We start from the raw sequence: 22,510 nt of genomic DNA on the forward strand, positions 1-22,510 counted from the left end.
CCTCCTTTCGGAAGCTCTCTGCTTTCTTATATGATTTTGAATGTATGTTGAAAATTGGCATGCAGAAAGGTGACACCTGTACAATTCAGGATATACCTAGTTTCTATGAAGTTAAACTTAAGGTAAAATATTTAGAAAGCTGTGAAAATTGCAATATTTGGTTGAACAGATAGGGACTTTTAATTGGTGGTATGACACCTTATTCGCATCTAGTTCATTTTTTAGATTTATTAAATATCACATGATTCTTTTATCACATGATCTCTCACATGACAAGAAAATGCCGGCAAAATTGATTTTGTTATTTCTGATTATTTGTATTGTTTTCTCAGAAAATGAAGGTTTTAAATTCCCACATATGAAAAACAAGTATTTGAAAAGCAATAATAGCAACAGTGGATACTTTTATAAAACATTGTACTTCAAACAAAAGGTAATTCGCTGGTTAGCATTTCAAATTGACACTGACAGCCGAAAAATTGGGAAAACAAGACGTTTCGGCCTTGATGGTGGATTTAGCCTTGGTCGCTTCGTCCAGAAAATACTTCGGCAAAATAGAGATTTTGTTGTTTACTTTCACTGAACCGACAGCCTATTGTTCTGTCAGCCCATTGGTCCGAGGTATCAGGTCTGTTCGTGCCCAATACACTTTCGCACCCTACACGTTCGAGTTCCAGTTGAATAACTAGAAAATCAAGATTGTTGTTTTTAATTGATTTGATGTAAATACTGCATGTTTTTAGCTTGGTACGAGCAAAACATTGAAGATTGTAAATGAAAAACACAAAAAGATTTTTAATAACAGCTTTGGCCCCTTTGATCTGAAACAATGAAAAAAAAATCATAGCAATACACTAACCAAAACATGATTAAAATTTGTTCAACACAAATAAATATGTTGTCATAGTCTCACTTTATTTTGAAACAATTAAATAAAAGTTAGCAATACTTAACCAAAAACAGATTAAGATTATTTTTCAACACAAAAAAAACAAGTTATTTAGGGACAATGACAATAAATATACTTATAGAAATAAACTAGCCAAAACTTGATTACAAAGTTATTAAACACAAAACCAATAAAAATTGGGTGCGAACGTGTAGGGTGGTAAAGTGAAAGGGGGCGAAAGTGAATGGGCGCGTATGGACCCAGATTCTTGGTCCGACAACCCATTAGTCCGACACTTAAGTATATGTTTTAATATATTTTAAGAAATAACTCTGTATATATAAAATAGGTAGTCCGAATACTTTCTATAAACTCCATCTGAAATCTGTATACAATGGTATAAAGAATTATAGAACAGAATAGAATTTTTCATTTTCCAAATTTCTGGGTCCATAAAGAGCATATAAAAGCATTCGTTCAACAGGAAATTGTTGAGTGATGAATCTGAATAGCATCACACGGTATAGCTAAAGTGTTTTCAAAACCTGAAAGATGTAACGAAAATATTCATGGGACGGACGGATAGAGGTAACAGAGTAAACCCCTACTTTTGATTCACAGGTGCTTGGGTATATGATACAGATGTACTATTTTTTATTTTTTGTTTTTAATTAAATTATTCATTTTTTATATCTATACATGTACTACATATGGACCATAATTTGGTATTCCGCCTTTGGTTTCTTTTTGTATCCTTTTTTATAAGACATTAGTTCTAAAACTTTAACTTTTATTCTGTGGGTTGTGTTGGTGTTAGAATATATAATACTAATGGAACAATTGAGTTTTTCAAGAAAAAATTAATACATTTTGATTCACCGTTTACGTGACAGGAAACCAAACAGGAAACCAATCTTTATTTTCTTTATTTTGCACAATATATTTCAAAAGACATAAATGAACACCATTACTAATGTTACTTGCTTCATGTTAATATTTAAAATCTATTTTCCATGTTAAATTAAAGTTTTTTTTAAACGCGACAGGAAACCATAAGAAACCAAAAGCATTTTTTTAGTTTTATTTAATTGCAAAATCTGCTTAAAATAATCTGAACAGTATACTTTTTCTTAAAACCCATCTTAAATGTAACAGTATTATAAAACTCCTAAATGTATGTGCTTGTTTTGAAAACAATTAGTACAATTTATTCAGAAATTTCCATATTTTCTTCATTGATACAGGATACCATAATCGTTGTATCTTGATGTTTTAGCCAAAAAAATGTATTTATATTTGGTTTTGAAATTCCAGTTATATACAATTTATTCCAAATCATTGGCAATGTAAAATTCTTTAAATCCAGTAAAGAAAAAAACTTTTAACTTGTAATTAAAATCTTTAAAATAGGCACCATGTGATATTTGTGACCTGTACACCATCTACATGGTTTCCACATTTTAACCTACTTTAGTGGGCTAAAATCAATAAAGTACTTCGTTTCAAGTCATGCATGGTAAAAGTTTACTTCTCCTTTGACAAGTTTATTGCGTTTCTGAAAAGTGTTTGCAGAACATGAATAAAAAAAAATAATAAAAATTTGTGATCAAGATACCAACTTTGTACATTCCAAGTGTAACGGTATATTAACATGTATTTTTTATTAAATTATCTTTATTCACCTAAAATATCCAGTAATATTTACTGCTGAAGCAAAATCAATCCAACGAGCATCGGCACAATGATAAGAGACGTAATGTCGATTGAATTTTCCAAGGACCCTTTACATCGTTATCCGGAAACGAAGTGTGTTATGACGTCTGTCAAATCTGAAATCGATTTTGTCAAGTCATTGGGCATTTATTTTTACACAAGATCGTATGTAACATTATGTACATAGGAAAAATAATAGACCCCTGGCGCAATCTCTTTGAAAATTGTATTTTCCTTTTTTAAACAAGACAAAACAAGTCTACAGATTATGTTTGCTAACATCCCGTTGGAAACAAAAACAATGTTTAGACCTAGTATTTCATATATCCGGCCGTAAGGGCGTGATCACATGTTAGTCACATGTTTCACGTATGACCGGAAATGATTAGAACTTAACGACAAAAACAATTTTAATAACAAAAAGGTAATAACTGGACTTCTGTTTCGTGTGAAATGTAACGCATAACGATAACGTCATTTTCTAACTTAATTATTACGAAGAACAAAACTAGAATGTAAATCATCTCTGATTTACCTGTTTGAACATCTCGCGAGAGTTCATATTTGCATATTGTTATAAAGAATTCTATTACAACAAAGCAGATAACATCATCTAAAATTTGCGCTACGAAATCGGAAACCAAAGTAACGCTAGTGTTCTTACACCTGCTACAGAAATACTTATAGTTCGCGGCATTTTCTTCTGACTATTCTTATTGGTCGATGTTCTTTATTATTTGAAAGCAAAAGTTACAAATTTGCCGGTGACGATTATCTATAAATCAGTCAGCGTTATAAATGCACTTCGGAAGCGAAAAGTAACGCGAGAAACTACACAAAAATATGGTTGTATTATGAATCTTTGAAATTTGTTAATTTCAATTTTTTTTCTAGGGAAGAGTAGCATACACTTGTATGTTGATAAAAATAAAGGCATCTTTACTAGTTTAGATGTAGTTACAACTTTTCTTACAGTAATACACATTTTTATCACTTTTCTATCGTTATAGGAAACGAGCCCAATAGCAAATTATGGTCCATATTTAATACTACTGTCCATGTCTTACCTAGTTTTGAGTTATTTTACCAACTCAGAGAAGAAGAAAAAACAATATTACTAAGAAACAAAATTGGGAAATTATTATATCACCATTCAGAATCAGAATCATTCAGAATCAGAGCCAAAACAAAATAGAAAATCCAACTAACACACTGATATCTAATAACAGTATCAAGACCTGTTCTACAGAAGTCAAAAGAACTAACAGTAAAATCATATTTTTTTTAATAGTCAAGTTTTCTTGTGTTAACATCAAAAACAAATTTCGAAGATTTATCATGTTTATCTAACATTTTAAAGTTCTGACAAGTGCTAGAAATATGCTGAAAGAGTTCATCTCTCAAATTATTATGAAGTGAGCATTCGATTGAAAAATGACCCTCATCCTCAGCCAATGTCAGCTGTACAATTTAAACAGTTAAGCACTCATATCTTGCAATACAATATTCTGACTATCTGACATTTTCAATTCCTAATGTAATTGGTGAGCACAGATTCCTAATTAACATATGCACTGCCTTTCTTAAAACCAATCATATCTAAATATTTTTCTTCTACTGATAGCAGTCTTTTAAATGAAAAATAAGTATTCAGTTTGCCTATGTCAGTGTTCACATACTCGAACATGATATTCATAAAATCGCACGGGTGGGTGTCTTGGTAGAAGCTGGAATTGCTCATCTTTTTGGAACACCTATTTCGTCCTATTTGTCTTGTTATTTTTTAGAACCTGGGTTTGTATTTTTTGTCTCTTTGTTTTTCTCATTTTGACTGACACGACATTAGTTGCTAATTTCCGTGAGTAGTTGCAATAATCATTTGTATCAACTCCAATATATACTGAGACACATATCCCGCATGAGAAGAATAATTGGAATCAAAACAGACTACAACACATATCATATATAGAGAACAGAGTTGGTCTTTTTAGAGAAAATTTACCCATAGTATACACTAAGAAAGATGCATTGTCGGAATAATGAGCTGTTGGAATAATGGGTTGTCGGAATAATGAGCTGTCGAATAGTGGGCTGTCGGAGTAATGGGCTGTCAGAATAATGGTTGTTGGAGTAACAGGATGTCACATTTTTGTCGAGCCTGCGTCTTCTAAAAAGCTTTATATTATAGAAGGTGGAAGACCTGGAAGCTTCATACTTTGTATATGGATGCCTCATGTTACGAAGTTTCCGTCAGTCACATGTCAAATGTCCATGACCTCATTTTCATGGTTCATTGACTACTTGAAAAAAAGTTAAGTTTTTTTGTGATGTCAAATTCTCTTATTATATAATTAAGTCATAGGATAACTATATTTGGTATGTGTGTACCTTTTAGTCCTCGTGCCTTTCAGACAGTTTTCACTTGACCTCAACCTCATTTCAAGAATCAGTGAACAACGTTAAGTTTTGGTGGTCAAGCCCATATCTCAGATACTATAACATGTATTATGCAATAGGTCTAGTATATTGGGTGTATGAAAGGACTGTAAGATATACATACATTGTATCCAACTGGCTTGACTGGTGTCATCTGACCTTGACCTCATTTTCATAAAAAAATCATGGTTCAGTGGTTATAGTTAAGTTTTTGTGTTTTGGTCTGTTTTTCTTTAATATACTGAATGCAATAGGTCTAATATATATATGGTGTATGGAATAATTGTAATATGTCAGTCAGGCAGGTTTTATTTGACCTTGACCTCATTTTCACAGTTCATTGTTAAGTGTTAAGCTTTTGTGTTTTGGTCTGTTCTTTTAGACTGTGAGCAATAGGTCAACTATATTGGTTGTATGGAAGAATTGTTAGCTGTACATGCCTGCCTGGCATGGTTCATCTGACCTTGACCTCATTTTCATGGTTCTTTTAATGTTTAGTTTTTTTGGTTAATGTTAAGTTTATGTGACAGTTGTAATAAAGCTTTATATTTAGGACTATCAACATAATATTCAATGATTAGTAAAAAAGGCGAGACATTTCAGCATGTGCGCTCTTGTTCAATTTATATGAAGTTCAACAATTTCGAAATTCATACAAAATTTTATATCATGTTTATAAAAATCAACAATGAACATAATGAAAACAAAAAGAATGAGGCCTAGTTGTAGTTTAGAAATTAATACAATTTGTAATAGTAATTCCCTTCTTGACATATGAAAAATGTCATGTAGCAAGAGAATTGATAAAACATTAGTGCAGAGACACATTTTTATGTCAGCATACTGGCTTTATAGATTTTGGGGTATATATTTATAAATAAACTTAGTTTTTCTGCTAGTAAACATTACATTCACTACATGTATAACACGTATATGGTTAATTTTTTAAAAATTTTAATAACTTTCTTATAATATCCAAGATTTCTACTAAACTTAGACAGCTCGTATATGATAATTAAAGGTTTAAGGGCATAGTTTACTTATAAACATGATAAATGGACTCAGTTTTTTTGGCTAGTTATAGCGAACCCTATGATAGTTTTCCATAGATTCACCTGCTAGTTACCTGTCGATTTAAACTTTTGGCAGTTCTATTGTCCCATCTAACAAATACAACAGGTATTGTTCTCTGTGTAGTTTATTCACTTGGACATTTAAATTTCTTCTAGGAGAAATCTATCACTCATTGATTAATTTACCTGAACAAAAAATTGAACTATCAATGATGAAAAAATACTTATACCAATACTAAGAAAGGACTCACAAAACTGCATGTGGTGTTGTATTTATTCAATACCAAAAACTCGTTTTTAATATGTTCAATATTAATACTGATTTAAAAATTAAAAGTTGATTTCTGATCAAATATTCAATATTTTTGTGTGTTTGATAAATAAAAATTTGAATATTATTATTTTTAAATTAAGGTCTTCATAAACATAGTCTATAAATTAACAACAACAAAAACATGCAAATTCATTGGAAAATACTAAAAAATGTGTCTAAAATAAACTTTTTATTATTAAATCAGATTTTATATTGAACAGATTGAAAATATATTAATGATATATTGAATAAATACAATATTGCATACATTTTATGTGAGTTTATAGAAGTATTTCAATAAAAAAAAGATATAATTTTTTGGTCAGGTAAATTAATCAATGAGTGATATATTTCTCCTAAAAGAAATTTAAAGGTCCTGGTGAATGAACTATACAGAGAACAATACCTGTTGTATTTGTAAGATGGGACAATAGAACTTGCAAAAGTTTAAATCGATAGGTAACTTGCAGGTGAATCTATGGAAAACTATCATAGGGTTCGCAATAATATTACATTCACTCTGTGGTTAAATGTTTAAAAAAATTATAACTTTCTTAAACTTGGTATTTAACTATCCTGGATTTGTACCAAACTTGGTCAGAAGCTTGTTTCATAATGATCATAACTTATAGTACATGTAGTATGAAGAAGTAAATTTTGTAATAAAAAACCAGCTGTCTATCTGTATTTTACTTCTAAATGGACTTAGTTTTTCTGCCAGTTAACATTACACACAGCATTAATTAATAACTTTCTTAAGTTATCCTGGATGTGTGGAGAGTTGTGTCATTGGTTATCATGGTAATCATACCACATCTTTTTTATGTGGACCAAACTTGGACAGATGATCAAAAGTTAGTAACTAGATGGAAATTTTGCAAAAATTTCTTTCCTGTTTTTCCATATATTTCTAATAAATGGAATATTATTGATACAATGGTTTATTATTATATCTTCAGGTAGACCATTTTGGATTTAGTAACAATGATGAATTTCAGCAGAGATACCTGGTGTATGGAGGATTCAGGCCAACACAGGATGGGGGACCAGTTTTCTTTTACACTGGTAACGAAGGAGACATCACTTGGTTTTGTAACAATACTGTGAGTAAAAGACAGATTTTTGTGAATGTGAAATAAAGTATTTGCCGTACATTCAGCTATAAAAGGCCCCTATATGAAACATGTGTAACAATATATATGCAACAAACGACTTAATTTATACAATACAATTTATTAAAGAAATGAAGCAATGAAAATCACTAAATAACAGGCTCCTTACTTTGGCCTGGCACATAAAGAATGTGATGGTGTTTACCATGCTCCTGACTTTAAACAGAACACATAAATATATTATAATGTAATTATTATTCTCTTTTATCATACACTTGAGGTTTTTGAATAAAATTGTATTCCTTTTTTGCTCATTTGAATTATTAATAAGTCATATATCTCACCATGTCTCAGATATTATCTGTATCAAAATAGATGCTGGAGAAGTGGTATGATTGTCAATGTGATAATTATAACTATCAAACAGTGTCGACAAAGCAGCAGCCGTTCTATGGAATGATTTTCCAAGTAATATACGGAACATCCATTCTGTGAACGCTTTTAAGAAACAGCTGAAAACTCATTTATTCAGACATGCTTTTTCATAGTTCTTAAAATATTTTATATCACTGTAATTTTTGAATTTTTAAGCAAATATTTTTTTTTTAATTTCTTATTTTTATTTGTACGGGTTCAATGTTTCCTTTATTTTACCATGCCCATTTATATAAATTTTATTGTTGATGATATCAGAAAATTTAATAGTATAGTTTTATATGCCAGTTATTTTAAATATGTTTGTTTTAGGATCTCATAATATGGGCTTTCATATTTTATTGTTAATACTTATATATGTGTATGAATATGTTGTAAAGTGCTTCAGGTAATTTTTGATATTATATAATACGCTGTTATAAATACTGTATAATAATAATAATAAATAATCCTAATGACATTAATTTAGTTAACTGTACATGCTGTATGTCACTGTACATGTACATGCTGTGCAGCCTTTAAAATGAGCAAAATCCATACTTCAAGTGCAAGCTGTGAAGGAGACACTTAACAGACAAAAGATTTCTTAATTTAGAAATGCATGTATTGGTAACAAAAACATGTAGGTAAATGTCAAAGAGACAGCAAAGTGAGAAAATCTATAGCATATTACCCGTATAGACATTTAGAGACCCCTTTACTGTCTAGAATAACAGAAAAGTGTCTATAATGTATGGTAAGGTCTTAATTGTTGCATCTAGAAAATTGTGATATATTATATAAACAGTGATCAAATACATATATACCTTGACATAGGTCAGAATTTTGGGATTTGAGCAGAATGTAATATTACTTATCTCAGAATTAAAACATATTGTATGTCTTAACTACTTATGTAAATTGTTTTAGATGCCTAACTTATGTGAAATCTATTTACACAATTTTACAGGGCTTTATGTGGGAATTGGCCAAGGAACTGAAAGCAATGGTTATATTCGGTGAACATAGATACTATGGACAGTCATTACCCTATGGTAAAGAATCATTTAAGGTGAAGTATATCAGTATACCAAAGAAACATACAAAATTTTCAGCACAAAGGTCAAACATTTTGTCATTTTCATCTTTTTGAATGAAGAGCAAAGGTAAACACAGATGAGTCTTTATCTATTTTATCCGGGGGACTCATTGGGGGTTAGGATCCCGGATCCTGCTTATTGATTTATCAGATTCCTGTATCCCGCTTACACTATATACGTAAGCAATTCTCATTTTTTGGTAATTTCCCATGTCCCGATCCTATTTCCTGTTTTTAGGGCACAATAATTTGACTTTCACGTGTCACCCTTACAAAAAAATCAGCAATCCCGTGTCACGAGTAGACCCAAATGGGACCCGCTTATCCTTATAAACATGATAAAAGGGAGTTTTAAACTATTCATTTCTGTTCTTAATATTTGTGTACAGATAGGCATAATTTGAATTACTTTGAATAATTGTTTTGCTGATGGGTTTTATCACCATTCTATTCTATCAAAATATTAATACATGTTATTTTTTCAAACCAATATGGTGATGTTCTAAGCTTGTGAATTGTGTATTGGATAATAATGATATTTTTAAAACTTGTATTGACATTTGATTATAATACATAAATAATTACTAGAAATTATTTTGAAAGATGTCTGACTTAGAGAACTATTCTGCCAGGTATAGTTGCTTTATTCCATATATGGCTGAACATTACTAAACTTTTACAATTTTGGACCAGTTATATTTTTGTTTTAGATCAATGATGTTGGATATTGTTTGAAATCTTGGGTTGTGAACCTGATGTGACATTATAAAATCACACCACAGAATACAATAATGTGTGATCTGTCTAATTTCATGTATAGATTGTTGTGATCTCAACATCTCAAGTCAGGGATTATATCTTTAAAAAGGGTCAGTGGTTTGAATTATATTTTAAACATGTACATGTATGCCATGGTCAAGGGTATGATTGATTGTGACTCATAGGAAAATTTATTACAGTAATTTGATTTTGCTTTTTGACATTTTAACGCCACTTTAAGCACTTCATTTAGACTTTTTCGAGGCAGTCAGATTTTAAAGGTGGCGGAAGCCAGGATGTCTGAGAAAACTATCGACCTTCAATAGGAAAACTGCCAATCCTAGTCAATTAAGATTGGAGTGCACCAGCATGAGGAGGGTTTGAACTTCAGTGTTGACTGGCTAGTGATTACAGTAGTAACTACTTAGACCACTCTGCCACTGTAGCCTCTCTATTACAGTGTATTATAAACTGTAAGCCTTGTTCTGAAGAATTTTTTTTTTAAATAATAATGTATTCATTTATTTCAGGATCCTACCAAACTCCAGTATTTGACATCTGAACAGGCATTGGCAGATTTTGCAGTATTTATTGATTATTTGAGATCAGACTGGTACCCTGGGCAGAAGGTACCAGTCATTGCATTTGGTGGATCATATGGTGGAATGTTGTCAGCTTGGTTCAGAATGAAGTATCCACATTCAGTACAAGGGTATTAACACATTATATGTCAAGAAATGAAACAACTCATCCATGAATTGAAATATGTAAATTTTCAACAAAAAGGCATATTTCTATCTAGTCATTGTATTATCAATGATTCATTGTCACATTGATCAATAAATCCTAATTTGAAATTGAAGCTAGATATAGGTTTCATTTTAAGGCCTTTATTAAAGCTACTACTTTATCCAGATTAGGAGCCAACAATTTGTTTAGGGGTCAAGTATATCCTTATTTAACATGCAATAAAAAAGATGACTGGGCAATGGTTTATCAATTATTTTTTAATTAAATGAACAATATTTTTTAATTTTTGTAATTTGGGATATTTGTTTTTTGATGGCAAATCATTGAAATTTATATACCAGTACATTTGTTTATCTTTTGGTGATTTAGAGTCTGACAAATTGACGTGATCAGGTTATACGATTTTGCAAAACAACAGGATGAAAGTGTATTATTAGACTTTATGGCATTGAATATGATAATGACATTATTTTCGAGAGTTTTAAATATTTGAGATATATACTTTGATCTTATGTGACATTTTCTTCATTTTTTCATATATATCATATATTTTTGTGTACGTCATATGACTTCATTAATGCATTTTTTCAACGGAAATTGTGACGTCACAATGATTCTTTTAAATAGTACGAAAACCCATGAGACATCAAGGATATATATTTAAAAGATTATAAATTGTTACATATTCTATTTAAAAAACAATGTCTCTGTTGGTTATTCCAAAAGAAAATGGTTTGGCTGTATGTAGATAAATGACTAATTATATTGAAACATGGTTTAGGAAATGCATTTTTGGTAACCTTTTCAATATTTGCAACATTTTTATTCAGGTCAAATAATATTTTTGAAGTCATATTTTGTTCAGAAATAAAAGGAGACAAACCATGAAACTATACAAATTTAAATCTCTAAATACAGAAATCAAAATCTTTAAACTTGATTGTAAGAGCTCTGACTTATCTCCCCTTATAATATCCTTTTCTATATACCAGCTAGTTTTTTAAAGCAATTTACCAGTTACTAAGAGTGTCTTTTTTTTTTTATCTCACTACAAGTATAGTATCAAAATGTATCTGTATTTATGGGTAGATACTTTGTTCAATTTATTACCGGGCTTTTATTATTTTTAAATGTTCCTGAACCTCAAAGAAAAAAGGTACAACATATCAATAACTAATTTGTTTTTACACAGGGCTTTGGCAGCATCAGCTCCTATCTGGCAGTTTACAGATTTAGTAGATTGTGGAGCATTTTTGAAGACAGTCACTAATACATTTAAACACCATAATCCTACATGTGCAGACAACATCAGGAATTCATGGATGACTATCAATAAAGTAGCAACAACAGGTAACAGCTTTATCTTGAATCATAATGTACTACAGTAAAATCAGAAATTATTGTGTGCATTTATTATTTTTGCAATTTTTGAAAAAAGACATTAATGGGTGATTAATTATTGTGATACTGATAATACCTTAAAATATCAGAATGTGAATTCTTCTTATTGCGATACTCACCCAGTTGCATTATTCGCATTTATAAAAACCTCACAATAATTTCTGATTTTACAGTATACTTATTAATACCTGTAACAAACACTTTTAGGTTACAATGATAACACTAGGCAATTCTTTAACCAGCTGGTTATTTGACTATGGTAAAGCAAATTTAATATCACTCAAAGACAAACCCAATGATAATTATAAAACATCCCTTGCTTGTATTAAAATGATCTTGTAAAACTACAACTGGGTAAGATGAATAATTTTAATTTTTAACAAAATACTACAGTCATGCAACAATAGAAAAAAGTTAAGTTCATTCTAATCATGATGAAATAAGTTCAGATATTTTTTTTCTGTAATTGTACAAAAAAAAAAAACACAATTTTAAGATTTGATTTTTGCATTTAAAAAAATACATCATGGCTTGATATTAAAAATGTCAGTTCTAAATAATGTGATTCCAACAGAGTTTTTTCAATAAAACATTGATTATTTGTTGTTTAAGATGAACAAAATCTCAATGAATACAGTTTTCATTTTCGTTTTCATTTTCTATGATAATGGTTTTTACGTTTTTAAACATTTATAAACACTTTTTTCTGTTTTATAATGTTTTGATTTATGTTATATTTTACAGAGACTGGAAGAAAATCCATCAGCGACACATTTAGACTATGCAAGCCTTTACAATCTATAGAAGATGTCGGTACATTCAAGGCATGGTTACAAGAAACCTGGGTTGATTTAACTATGGTTGATTATCCATACCCATCAAACTTTCTAGAACCATTGCCTGCCTGGCCTGTAAAGGTAATCATGTGTTTCATTCCAGTAAGAAACAAACTTTTTGATAATTTATTTTAAAAGAGATCAGTGTCATGATTCAAAACAAAATTCAAAAAAATTTATTCTGGGAAAAATGACACTGAAATATCTGATATCAGTGTCTTTCATGATGGAATTAAAGAAGTGTATTAAAGTTTCAATTCCAATTTCTTTTTAAAAGAATGGTACACATAAATTTTTATTGGATATGAATGGTGCTAGAATTTAGTCCCACATTTTGCAATATTCTACAATTTCTGTGTAACTGTTAAATTTGTATTATAAAATTGAGTATGGAAATGCAGCATGTGTTAAATAGAAAGACAACAACCCGATTAAAGCAAAAACATTTGAAGGTCACCAATAGGTCATCAACACATAAAAAAAATCAAGCACCAGCTGTTGGCTTCAGCTGTCCTCTAAACAAAATGTGCACTAGTTTAGTAAAAATAAATGTCATACAAAACTCTGAACATATAAATGAACTAAAATTAAAAACATACAAGATTAGATTAATAAGTTCATCAATCAAGGACAATGGGGTTTAATAACTCTTTATTTTAATATTTTTAACAATTATTTATCTTGTATGTTGTAAATGTTGATTATACATTTTACTGTATTTTACAGGGTGTCTGTTCTTATTTGTCAAAACCATTGACACCAGATGTGACATTATTATCTTCAGTATATGAGGCAGTTAATATGTATTATAACTATACTGGCAAGGCATCCTGTCTAGATATTAACCAGGAAGCAACCCAGGATTTAGGAACAATGGGTTGGGACTATCAGGTATACATATTTGTGTTTTCAAAGACCACTATTGAATTTGAATTTAATGTGATGTGTGTAATGTTAAACTAAATAGGAACCCAAGACACAATCAAAACCCAGATGACACTTTGAGGTCAAAATATAGGCTACTACAGAGGATATGCCTCCTTTTGCCACTACTTCAGAGAAGATAATTTAAAACAAGCTTTAAAATACTTAATTTGTAAACTATTTGGATTATCTCCCTTTGTTCAGAATAAATGTATAAGACTGGTACAAGATTAAATAACAGTCAATAAAAAATACCAGCATAAAAATAGCACCAACTTCTATATAAAAAGCCTTCATTAATGATAAATTTAAATGAAATTACCATCGAACACTTTTAAATGAAATAAAATGGTTGCCTAAAATTGCTTACCTCCACTTCATTTGAACTTTGATTGATAGTTTTCTCATTGACAATCATGCAACATCTCCGTATTTCTATAATATTCAAAAGCATTTTCATACCACAAATAAGGATGTTTTACAAAAATATATGAAATGATACCCATTTCCAATAAGTGGGCAACATGGATAGTACAAATTTACTTGCTGTTCGAAGAAAATGGAGATAAGGTACTCTTTTTATACTTTCATGACAAAATGAGAACAACAAATTTTCCAAAGCTTTTCAATGCAGTGGTTCCATATGTCATTCACCTTTATTCTGGGGATAAGGTTGCTGGTACATAAACCAAACACTTCTCAACCAATCCAATTTTTCAATTAAATTTTTGCATGGATTTTTTGGTGATATATGTGACACATTCGACATTTCATCTGTTAACTAGCATGAGTTGTTATAGTTTAAGGAAAACAATTTTCTTCAAAAAGTTACTTTCAGGTTTTCTTGTGCCCTTCAGACAGTATTTTCTACTGTTTTACTACATTTCTTTCTAGGCTTGTACAGAAATGGTAATGCCAACCTGTTCTAATGGTAAAGATGACATGTTTGAGCCAGTAGAATGGAACTTTGATGATTATTCCAAACAATGCCAAAAACAATGGTCAGTTACACCTAGACCAATGTGGCCAATTATACAATATGGAGGAAAAAATATAACTACAGCTTCAAACATAATATTTAGGTATGAAATATTTACATGATATTGAAACACAGATATTGGTGTATCATTACGTAACACATACTGATGTTGATTGTAAATGGTATCCAATCATATGTCAGAAACTAAGCATTCTTATTACAATGAAAATCAGTTTTAGAAAATAAACTTGTAATCTTCAATTCTTTTAAAACAAGCTTTTATTGTTTTATTTTATTTAGCTTTAAGGTACCATATATTCTTAAGACTCACTAGTGCATACATTTTGATAAGTTTTGAAGATTTACTGTAGATTCTTTGCATGGGATACCAATTTTACGTATATATTTCGTTGGTAAAAGTTAATTTTAAGGTTACACAAAGTACAAATTTTATATAGGCTGGAATGCAAAAGTACAAATACTATGGAATCATTTATTTTCATGGGTACCAATTTTCATGGATTGAGAAAAACTTGCATTTTTATGGATTTTAATTTCATGGTTTTTTAAAAGTCTGCATAAATTTCTAATATAATGATAGGAAATTTGTTATTTCTTTAACATTGAAATTCGTAGTTCCATGGTAATCAGGAAATCTATAAAAATTGACATTCAAGAAATAATAATGATTACACAGTATCAGTGAATTATAGAACTACTCGTGTATCCCCAAAAATTTATATCCATGAAAATAAATGAGTCCATTGTATTTTCATTCTTTGTTTACAGTAATGGTTTATTTAGATCGTTGGTCATCAATGAGTCCATTGTATATTTATTCTCTGTTTACAGTAATGGTTTATTTAGATCGTTGGTCATCAATGAGTCCATTGTATATTTATTCTTTGTTTACAGTAATGGTTTATTTAGATCGTTGGTCATCAATGAGTCCATTGTATATTTATTCTCTGTTTACAGTAATGGTTTATTTAGATCGTTGGTCATCAATGAATCCATTGTATATTTATTCTCTGTTTACAGTAATGGTTTATTTAGATCGTTGGTCATCAATGAGTCCATTATATATTTATTCTCTGTTTACAGTAATGGTTTATTTAGATCGTTGGTCATCAATGAGTCCATTGTATATTTATTCTTTGTTTACAGTAATGGTCTATTTAGATCGTTGGTCATCAATGAGTCCATTGTATATTTATTCTCTGTTTACACTAATGGTTTATTTAGATCGTTGGTCATCAATGAGTCCATTGTATATTTATTCTCTGTTTACAGTAATGGTTTATTTGGATCGTTGGTCATCAATGAGTCCATTGTATATTTATTCTCTGTTTACAGTAATGGTTTATTTAGATCGTTGGTCATCAATGAATCCATTGTATATTTATTCTCTATTTACAGTAATGGTCTATTTAGATCGTTGGTCATCAATGAGTCCATTATATATTTATTCTTTGTTTACAGTAATGGTTTATTTAGATCGTTGGTGATCAATGAGTCCATTGTATATTTATTCTCTGTTTACACAAATGGTTTATTTGGATCGTTGGTCATCAATGAGTCCAGTGTATATTTATTCTCTGTTTACAGTAATGGTTTATTTAGATCGTTGGTGATGAATGAATCCATTGTATATTTATTCTCTGTTTACAGTAATGGTTTATTTAGATCGTTGGTCATCAATGAGTCCATTGTATATTTATTCTTTGTTTACAGTAATGGTTTATTTAGACCGTTGGTCATCAATGAGTCCATTGTATATTTATTCTCTGTTTACAGTAATGGTTTATTTAGATCGTTGGTCATCAATGAGTCCATTGTATATTTATTCTCTGTTTACAGTAATGGTTTATTTGGATCGTTGGTCATCAATGAGTCCATTGTATATTTATTCTCTGTTTACAGTAATGGTTTATTTAGACCGTTGGTCATCAATGAATCCATTGTATATTTATTCTTTGTTTACAGTAATGGTTTATTTAGATCGTTGGTCATCAATGAGTCCATTGTATATTTATTCTCTGTTTACAGTAATGGTTTATTTAAATCGTTGGTCATCAATGAGTCCATTGTATATTCATTCTTTGTTTACAGTAATGGTTTATTTAGATCGTTGGTCATCAATGAGTCCATTGTATATTTATTCTCTGTTTACAGTAATGGTTTATTTAGATCGTTGGTCATCAATGAGTCCATTGTATATTTATTCTCTGTTTACAGTAATGGTTTATTTAGATCGTTGGTCATCAATGAGTCCATTGTATATTTATTCTCTGTTTACAGTAATGGTTTATTTAGATCGTTGGTCATCAATGAGTCCATTGTATATTTATTCTTTGTTTACAGTAATGGTTTATTTAGATCTTTGGTCATCAATGAGTCCATTGTATATTTATTCTTTGTTTACAGTAATGGTTTATTTAGACCATTGGTCATCAATGAATCCATTGTATATTTATTCTCTGTTTACAGTAATGGTCTATTTAGATCGTTGGTCATCAAAGAGTCCATTGTATATTTATTCTCTGTGTACAGTAATGATTTATTTATATCGTTGGTCATCAATGAATCCATTGTATATTTATTCTTTGTTTACAGTAATGGTTTATTTAGATCGTTGGTCATCAATGAGTCCATTGTATATTTATTCTCTGTTTACAGTAATGGTCTATTTAGATCGTTGGTCATCAATGAGTCCATTGTATATTTATTCTCTGTTTACAGTAATGGTTTATTTAGACCATTGGTCATCAATGAATCCATTGTATATTTATTCTCTGTTTACAGTAATGGTTTATTTGGATCGTTGGTCATCAATGAGTCCATTGTATATTTATTCTTTGTTTACAGTAATGGTTTATTTGGATCGTTGGTCATCAATGAATTCATTGTATATTTATTCTCTGTTTACAGTAATGGTTTATGTAGATCGTTGGTCATCAATGAGTCCATTGTATATTTATTCTCTGTTTACAGTAATGGTTTATTTAGATCGTTGGTCATCAATGAGTCCATTGTATATTTATTCTCTGTTTACAGTAATGGTTTATGTAGATCGTTGGTCATCAATGAGTCCATTGTATATTTATTCTCTGTTTACAGTAATGGTTTATTTAGACCATTGGTCATCAATGAATCCATGGTATATTTATTCTCTGTTTACAGTAATGGTTTATTCGGATCGTTGGTCATCAATGAGTCCATTGTATATTTATTCTTTGTTTACAGTAATGGTTTATTTGGATCGTTGGTCATCAATGAATTCATTGTATATTTATTCTCTGTTTACAGTAATGGTTTATGTAGATCGTTGGTCATCAATGAGTCCATTGTATATTTATTCTCTGTTTACAGTAATGGTTTATTTAGATCGTTGGTCATCAATGAGTCCATTGTATATTTATTCTCTGTTTACAGTAATGGTTTATGTAGATCGTTGGTCATCAATGAGTCCATTGTATATTTATTCTCTGTTTACAGTAATGGTTTATTTAGACCATTGGTCATCAATGAATCCATTGTATATTTATTCTCTGTTTACAATAATGGTTTATTCGGATCGTTGGTCATCAATCAGTCCATTGTATATTTATTCTTTGTTTACAGTAATGATTTATTTGGATCGTTGGTCATCAATGAATTCATTGTATATTTATTCCCTGTTTACAGTAATGGTTTATGTAGATCGTTGGTCATCAATGAGTCCATTGTATATTTATTCTCTGTTTACAGTAATGGTTTATTTAGATCGTTGGTCATCAATGAGTCCATTGTATATTTATTCTCTGTTTACAGTAATGGTTTATTTGGATCGTTGGTCATCAATGAATTCATTGTATATTTATTCTTTGTTTACAGTAATGGTTTATTTAGATCGTTGGTCATCAATGAGTCCATTGTATATTTATTCTTTGTTTACAGTAATGGTTTATTTAGACCATTGGTCATCAATGAGTCCATTGTATATTTATTCTCTGTTTACAGTAATGGTTTATTTAGATCGTTGGTCATCAATGAATCCATTGTATATTTATTCTTTGTTTACAGTAATGGTTTATTTAGATCGTTGGTCATCAATGAGTCCATTGTATATTTATTCTCTGTTTACAGTAATGGTTTATTTAGACCATTGGTCATCAATGAATCCATTGTATATTTATTCTCTGTTTACAGTAATGGTTTATTTGGATCGTTGGTCATCAATGAGTCCATTGTATATTTATTCTTTGTTTACAGTAATGGTTTATTTAGACCATTGGTCATCAATGAGTCCAGTGTATATTTATTCTCTGTTTACACTAATGGGTTATTTGGATCGTTGGTCATCAATGAGTCCATTGTATATTTATTCTTTGTTTACAGTAATGGTTTATTTGGATCGTTGGTCATCAATGAATTCATTGTATATTTATTCTCTGTTTACAGTAATGGTTTATTTAGATCGTTGGTCATCAATGAGTCCATTGTATATTTATTCTCTGTTTACAGTAATGGTTTATTTAGATCGTTGGTCATCAATGAGTTCATTGTATATTTATTCTCTGTTTACAGTAATGGTTTATTTAGATCGTTGGTCATCAATGAATCCATTGTATATTTATTCTTTGTTTACAGTAATGATTTATTTAGATCGTTGGTCATCAATGAGTCCATTGTATATTTATTCTTTGTTTACAGTAATGGTTTATTTAGATCGTTGGTCATCAATGAGTCCATTGTATATTTATTCTCTGTTTACAGTAATGGTCTATTTAGATCGTTGGTCATCAATGAATCCATTGTATATTTATTCTTTGTTTACAGTAATGATTTATTTAGATCGTTGGTCATCAATGAGTCCATTGTATATTTATTCTTTGTTTACAGTAATGGTTTATTTAGATCGTTGGTCATCAATGAGTCCATTGTATATTTATTCTTTGTTTACAGTAATGGTTTATTTGGATCGTTGGTCATCAATGAGTCCAGTGTATATTTATTCTCTGTTTACACTAATGGTTTATTTGGATCGTTGGTCATCAATGAGTCCAGTGTATATTTATTCTCTGTTTACAGTAATGGTTTATTTAGATCGTTGGTCATCAATGAGTCCAGTGTATATTTATTCTCTGTTAACAGTAATGGTTTATTTAGATCGTTGGTCATCAATGAGTCCATTGTATATTTATTCTTTGTTTACAGTAATGGTTTATTTAGATCGTTGGTGATCAATGAGTCCATTGTATATTTATTCTCTGTTTACACTAATGGTTTATTTAGATCGTTGGTCATCAATGAGTCCATTGTATTTTCATTCTTTGTTTACAGTAATGGTTTATTTAGATCGTTGGTCATCAATGAGTCCATTGTATATTTATTCTCTGTTTACAGTAATGGTTTATTTAGATCGTTGGTCATCAATGAGTCCATTGTATATTTATTCTCTGTTTACAGTAATGGTTTATTTAGATCGTTGGTCATCAATGAATCCATTGTATATTTATTCTTTGTTTACAGTAATGGTTTATTTGGATCGTTGGTCATCAATGAGTCCATTGTATATTCATTTTTTGTTTACAGTAATGGTTTATTTAGATCGTTGGTCATCAATGAGTCCATTGTATATTCATTCTTTGTTTACAGTAATGGTTTATTTAGATCGTTGGTCATCAATGAGTCCATTGTATATTCATTCTTTGTTTACAGTAATGGTTTATTTAGATCGTTGGTCATCAATGAGTCCATTGTATATTCATTCTCTGTTTACAGTAATGGTTTATTTAGATCATTGTCATCAATGAATCCATTGTATATTTATTCTCTGTTTACAGTAATGGTTTATTTAGATCATTGGTCATCAATGAATCCATTGTATATTTATTCTCTGTTTACAGTAATGGTTTATTTAGATCGTTGGTCATCAATGAGTCCATTGTATATTCATTCTTTGTTTACAGTAATGGTTTATTTAGATCGTTGGTCATCAATGAGTCCATTGTATATTTATTCTCTGTTTACAGTAATGGTTTATTTAGATCGTTGGTCATCAATGAGTCCATTGTATATTTATTCTCTGTTTACAGTAATGATTTATTTGGATCGTTGGTCATCAATGAGTCCATTGTATATTTATTCTTTGTTTACAGTAATGGTTTATTTAGATCGTTGGTCATCAATGAGTCCATTGTATATATTTATTCTCTGTTTACAGTAATGGTCTATTTAGATCGTTGGTCATCAATGAGTCCATTGTATATTTATTCTTTGTTTACAGTAATGGTTTATTTAGATCGTTGGTCATCAATGAGTCCATTGTATATTCATTCTTTGTTTACAGTAATGGTTTATTTAGATCGTTGGTCATCAATGAGTCCATTGTATATTTATTCTCTGTTTACAGTAATGGTTTATTTAGATCGTTGGTCATCAATGAGTCCATTGTATATTCATTCTCTGTTTACAGTAATGGTTTATTTAGATCATTGTCATCAATGAATCCATTGTATATTTATTCTCTGTTTACAGTAATGGTTTATTTAGATCATTGGTCATCAATGAATCCATTGTATATTTATTCTCTGTTTACAGTAATGGTTTATTTAGATCGTTGGTCATCAATGAGTCCATTGTATATTCATTCTTTGTTTACAGTAATGGTTTATTTAGATCGTTGGTCATCAATGAGTCCATTGTATATTTATTCTCTGTTTACAGTAATGGTTTATTTAGATCGTTGGTCATCAATGAGTCCATTGTATATTTATTCTCTGTTTACAGTAATGATTTATTTGGATCGTTGGTCATCAATGAGTCCATTGTATATTTATTCTTTGTTTACAGTAATGGTTTATTTAGATCGTTGGTCATCAATGAGTCCATTGTATATATTTATTCTCTGTTTACAGTAATGGTCTATTTAGATCGTTGGTCATCAATGAGTCCATTGTATATTTATTCTTTGTTTACAGTAATGGTTTATTTAGATCGTTGGTCATCAATGAGTCCATTGTATATTTATTCTCTGTTTACACTAATGGTTTATTTAGATCGTTGGTCATCAATGAGTCCATTGTATATTTATTCTCTGTTTACAGTAATGGTCTATTTAGACCGTTGGTCATCAATGAATCCATTGTATATTTATTCTCTGTTTACAGTAATGGTTTATTAGACCCTTGGTCCTCAGGAGGAGTAACAGAATCTTTATCAGTATCACTAACTGCTATCATTATACCTGATGGGGCTCACCACTTAGATCTCAGAAGTACGAATAAAAATGATCCAAAAGATGTCACTCAAGCAAGAGAGAAAGAAAAAGAGATTATTACACAATGGATAAAAGATTTTTATAAATAATTAATTTATTACATACTGGCACTTCTTATTGCATTAAATATTTTTTTATTAATTTTTGTTAAGAGTTATATATTGTATTCTTTGATTATTGCATAATGGTAAAAAGACTATTCTTAAAAAAAAAAACTTTATTATATTTTTGTTGGTTGTTATTTATTTGTTTGTTGAATTTTTAAAAACATTTGCCTAACGCATGTTTATAAAGTTATTGTTGAAAGTAAAGTTCTTTTTCTTTAGATTTGAAAGTTTGTTTATTCTGATCAGGAATATCTTACCTGGAAAGTTGAAATTTTCATTAAAATGCATTTATCATTTATTTTTGGTTAGCTGTTTTGGTAATTTCTACAATATAGAATATAAGGTTACATGGATTTGCAAAACAATCATACTTAACTTTAACAGTTAAAATGTGAACAGAACGTCGACTTTAACAGTGCTTGTTTGTTTTCAAGGGGGAGA

At 29.9% G+C, this 22,510-nt stretch overlaps 1 protein-coding gene across 1 annotated transcript; it reads left to right on the forward strand.

The window, feature by feature from the left end:
• Positions 1-266: 266 nt before the first annotated feature.
• On the forward strand, positions 267-22,176 carry LOC143085359 (lysosomal Pro-X carboxypeptidase-like). The gene is made up of 9 exons (XM_076261635.1): positions 267-433; positions 7,384-7,527; positions 8,921-9,022; positions 10,339-10,520; positions 11,751-11,908; positions 12,704-12,876; positions 13,522-13,686; positions 14,614-14,801; positions 21,853-22,176. The coding sequence occupies exons 1-9, from the start codon at positions 281-283 to the stop codon at positions 22,049-22,051; spliced, it is 1,464 nt and encodes a 487-aa protein (XP_076117750.1). The 5' UTR covers positions 267-280; the 3' UTR covers positions 22,052-22,176.
• The last annotated feature ends 334 nt before the right edge of the window (positions 22,177-22,510 follow it).

Source organism: Mytilus galloprovincialis, chromosome 8 (assembly GCF_965363235.1).
Source record: "Mytilus galloprovincialis chromosome 8, xbMytGall1.hap1.1, whole genome shotgun sequence".
NCBI classification, from domain to species: Eukaryota; Metazoa; Mollusca; class Bivalvia; order Mytilida; family Mytilidae; genus Mytilus; species Mytilus galloprovincialis.

Excerpts from the sequence above, each read along its gene's own strand:
- LOC143085359 (XM_076261635.1), top strand. The coding sequence starts at position 281 with ATGCCGGCAAAATTGATTTTGTTATTTCTGATTATTTGTATTGTTTTC. Across the intron at positions 11,909-12,703 it reads CAATAAAGTAGCAACAACAG|AGACTGGAAGAAAATCCATC; the intron begins GTAACAGCTTTA and ends TATATTTTACAG. Across the intron at positions 12,877-13,521 it reads TGCCTGCCTGGCCTGTAAAG|GGTGTCTGTTCTTATTTGTC; the intron begins GTAATCATGTGT and ends TGTATTTTACAG.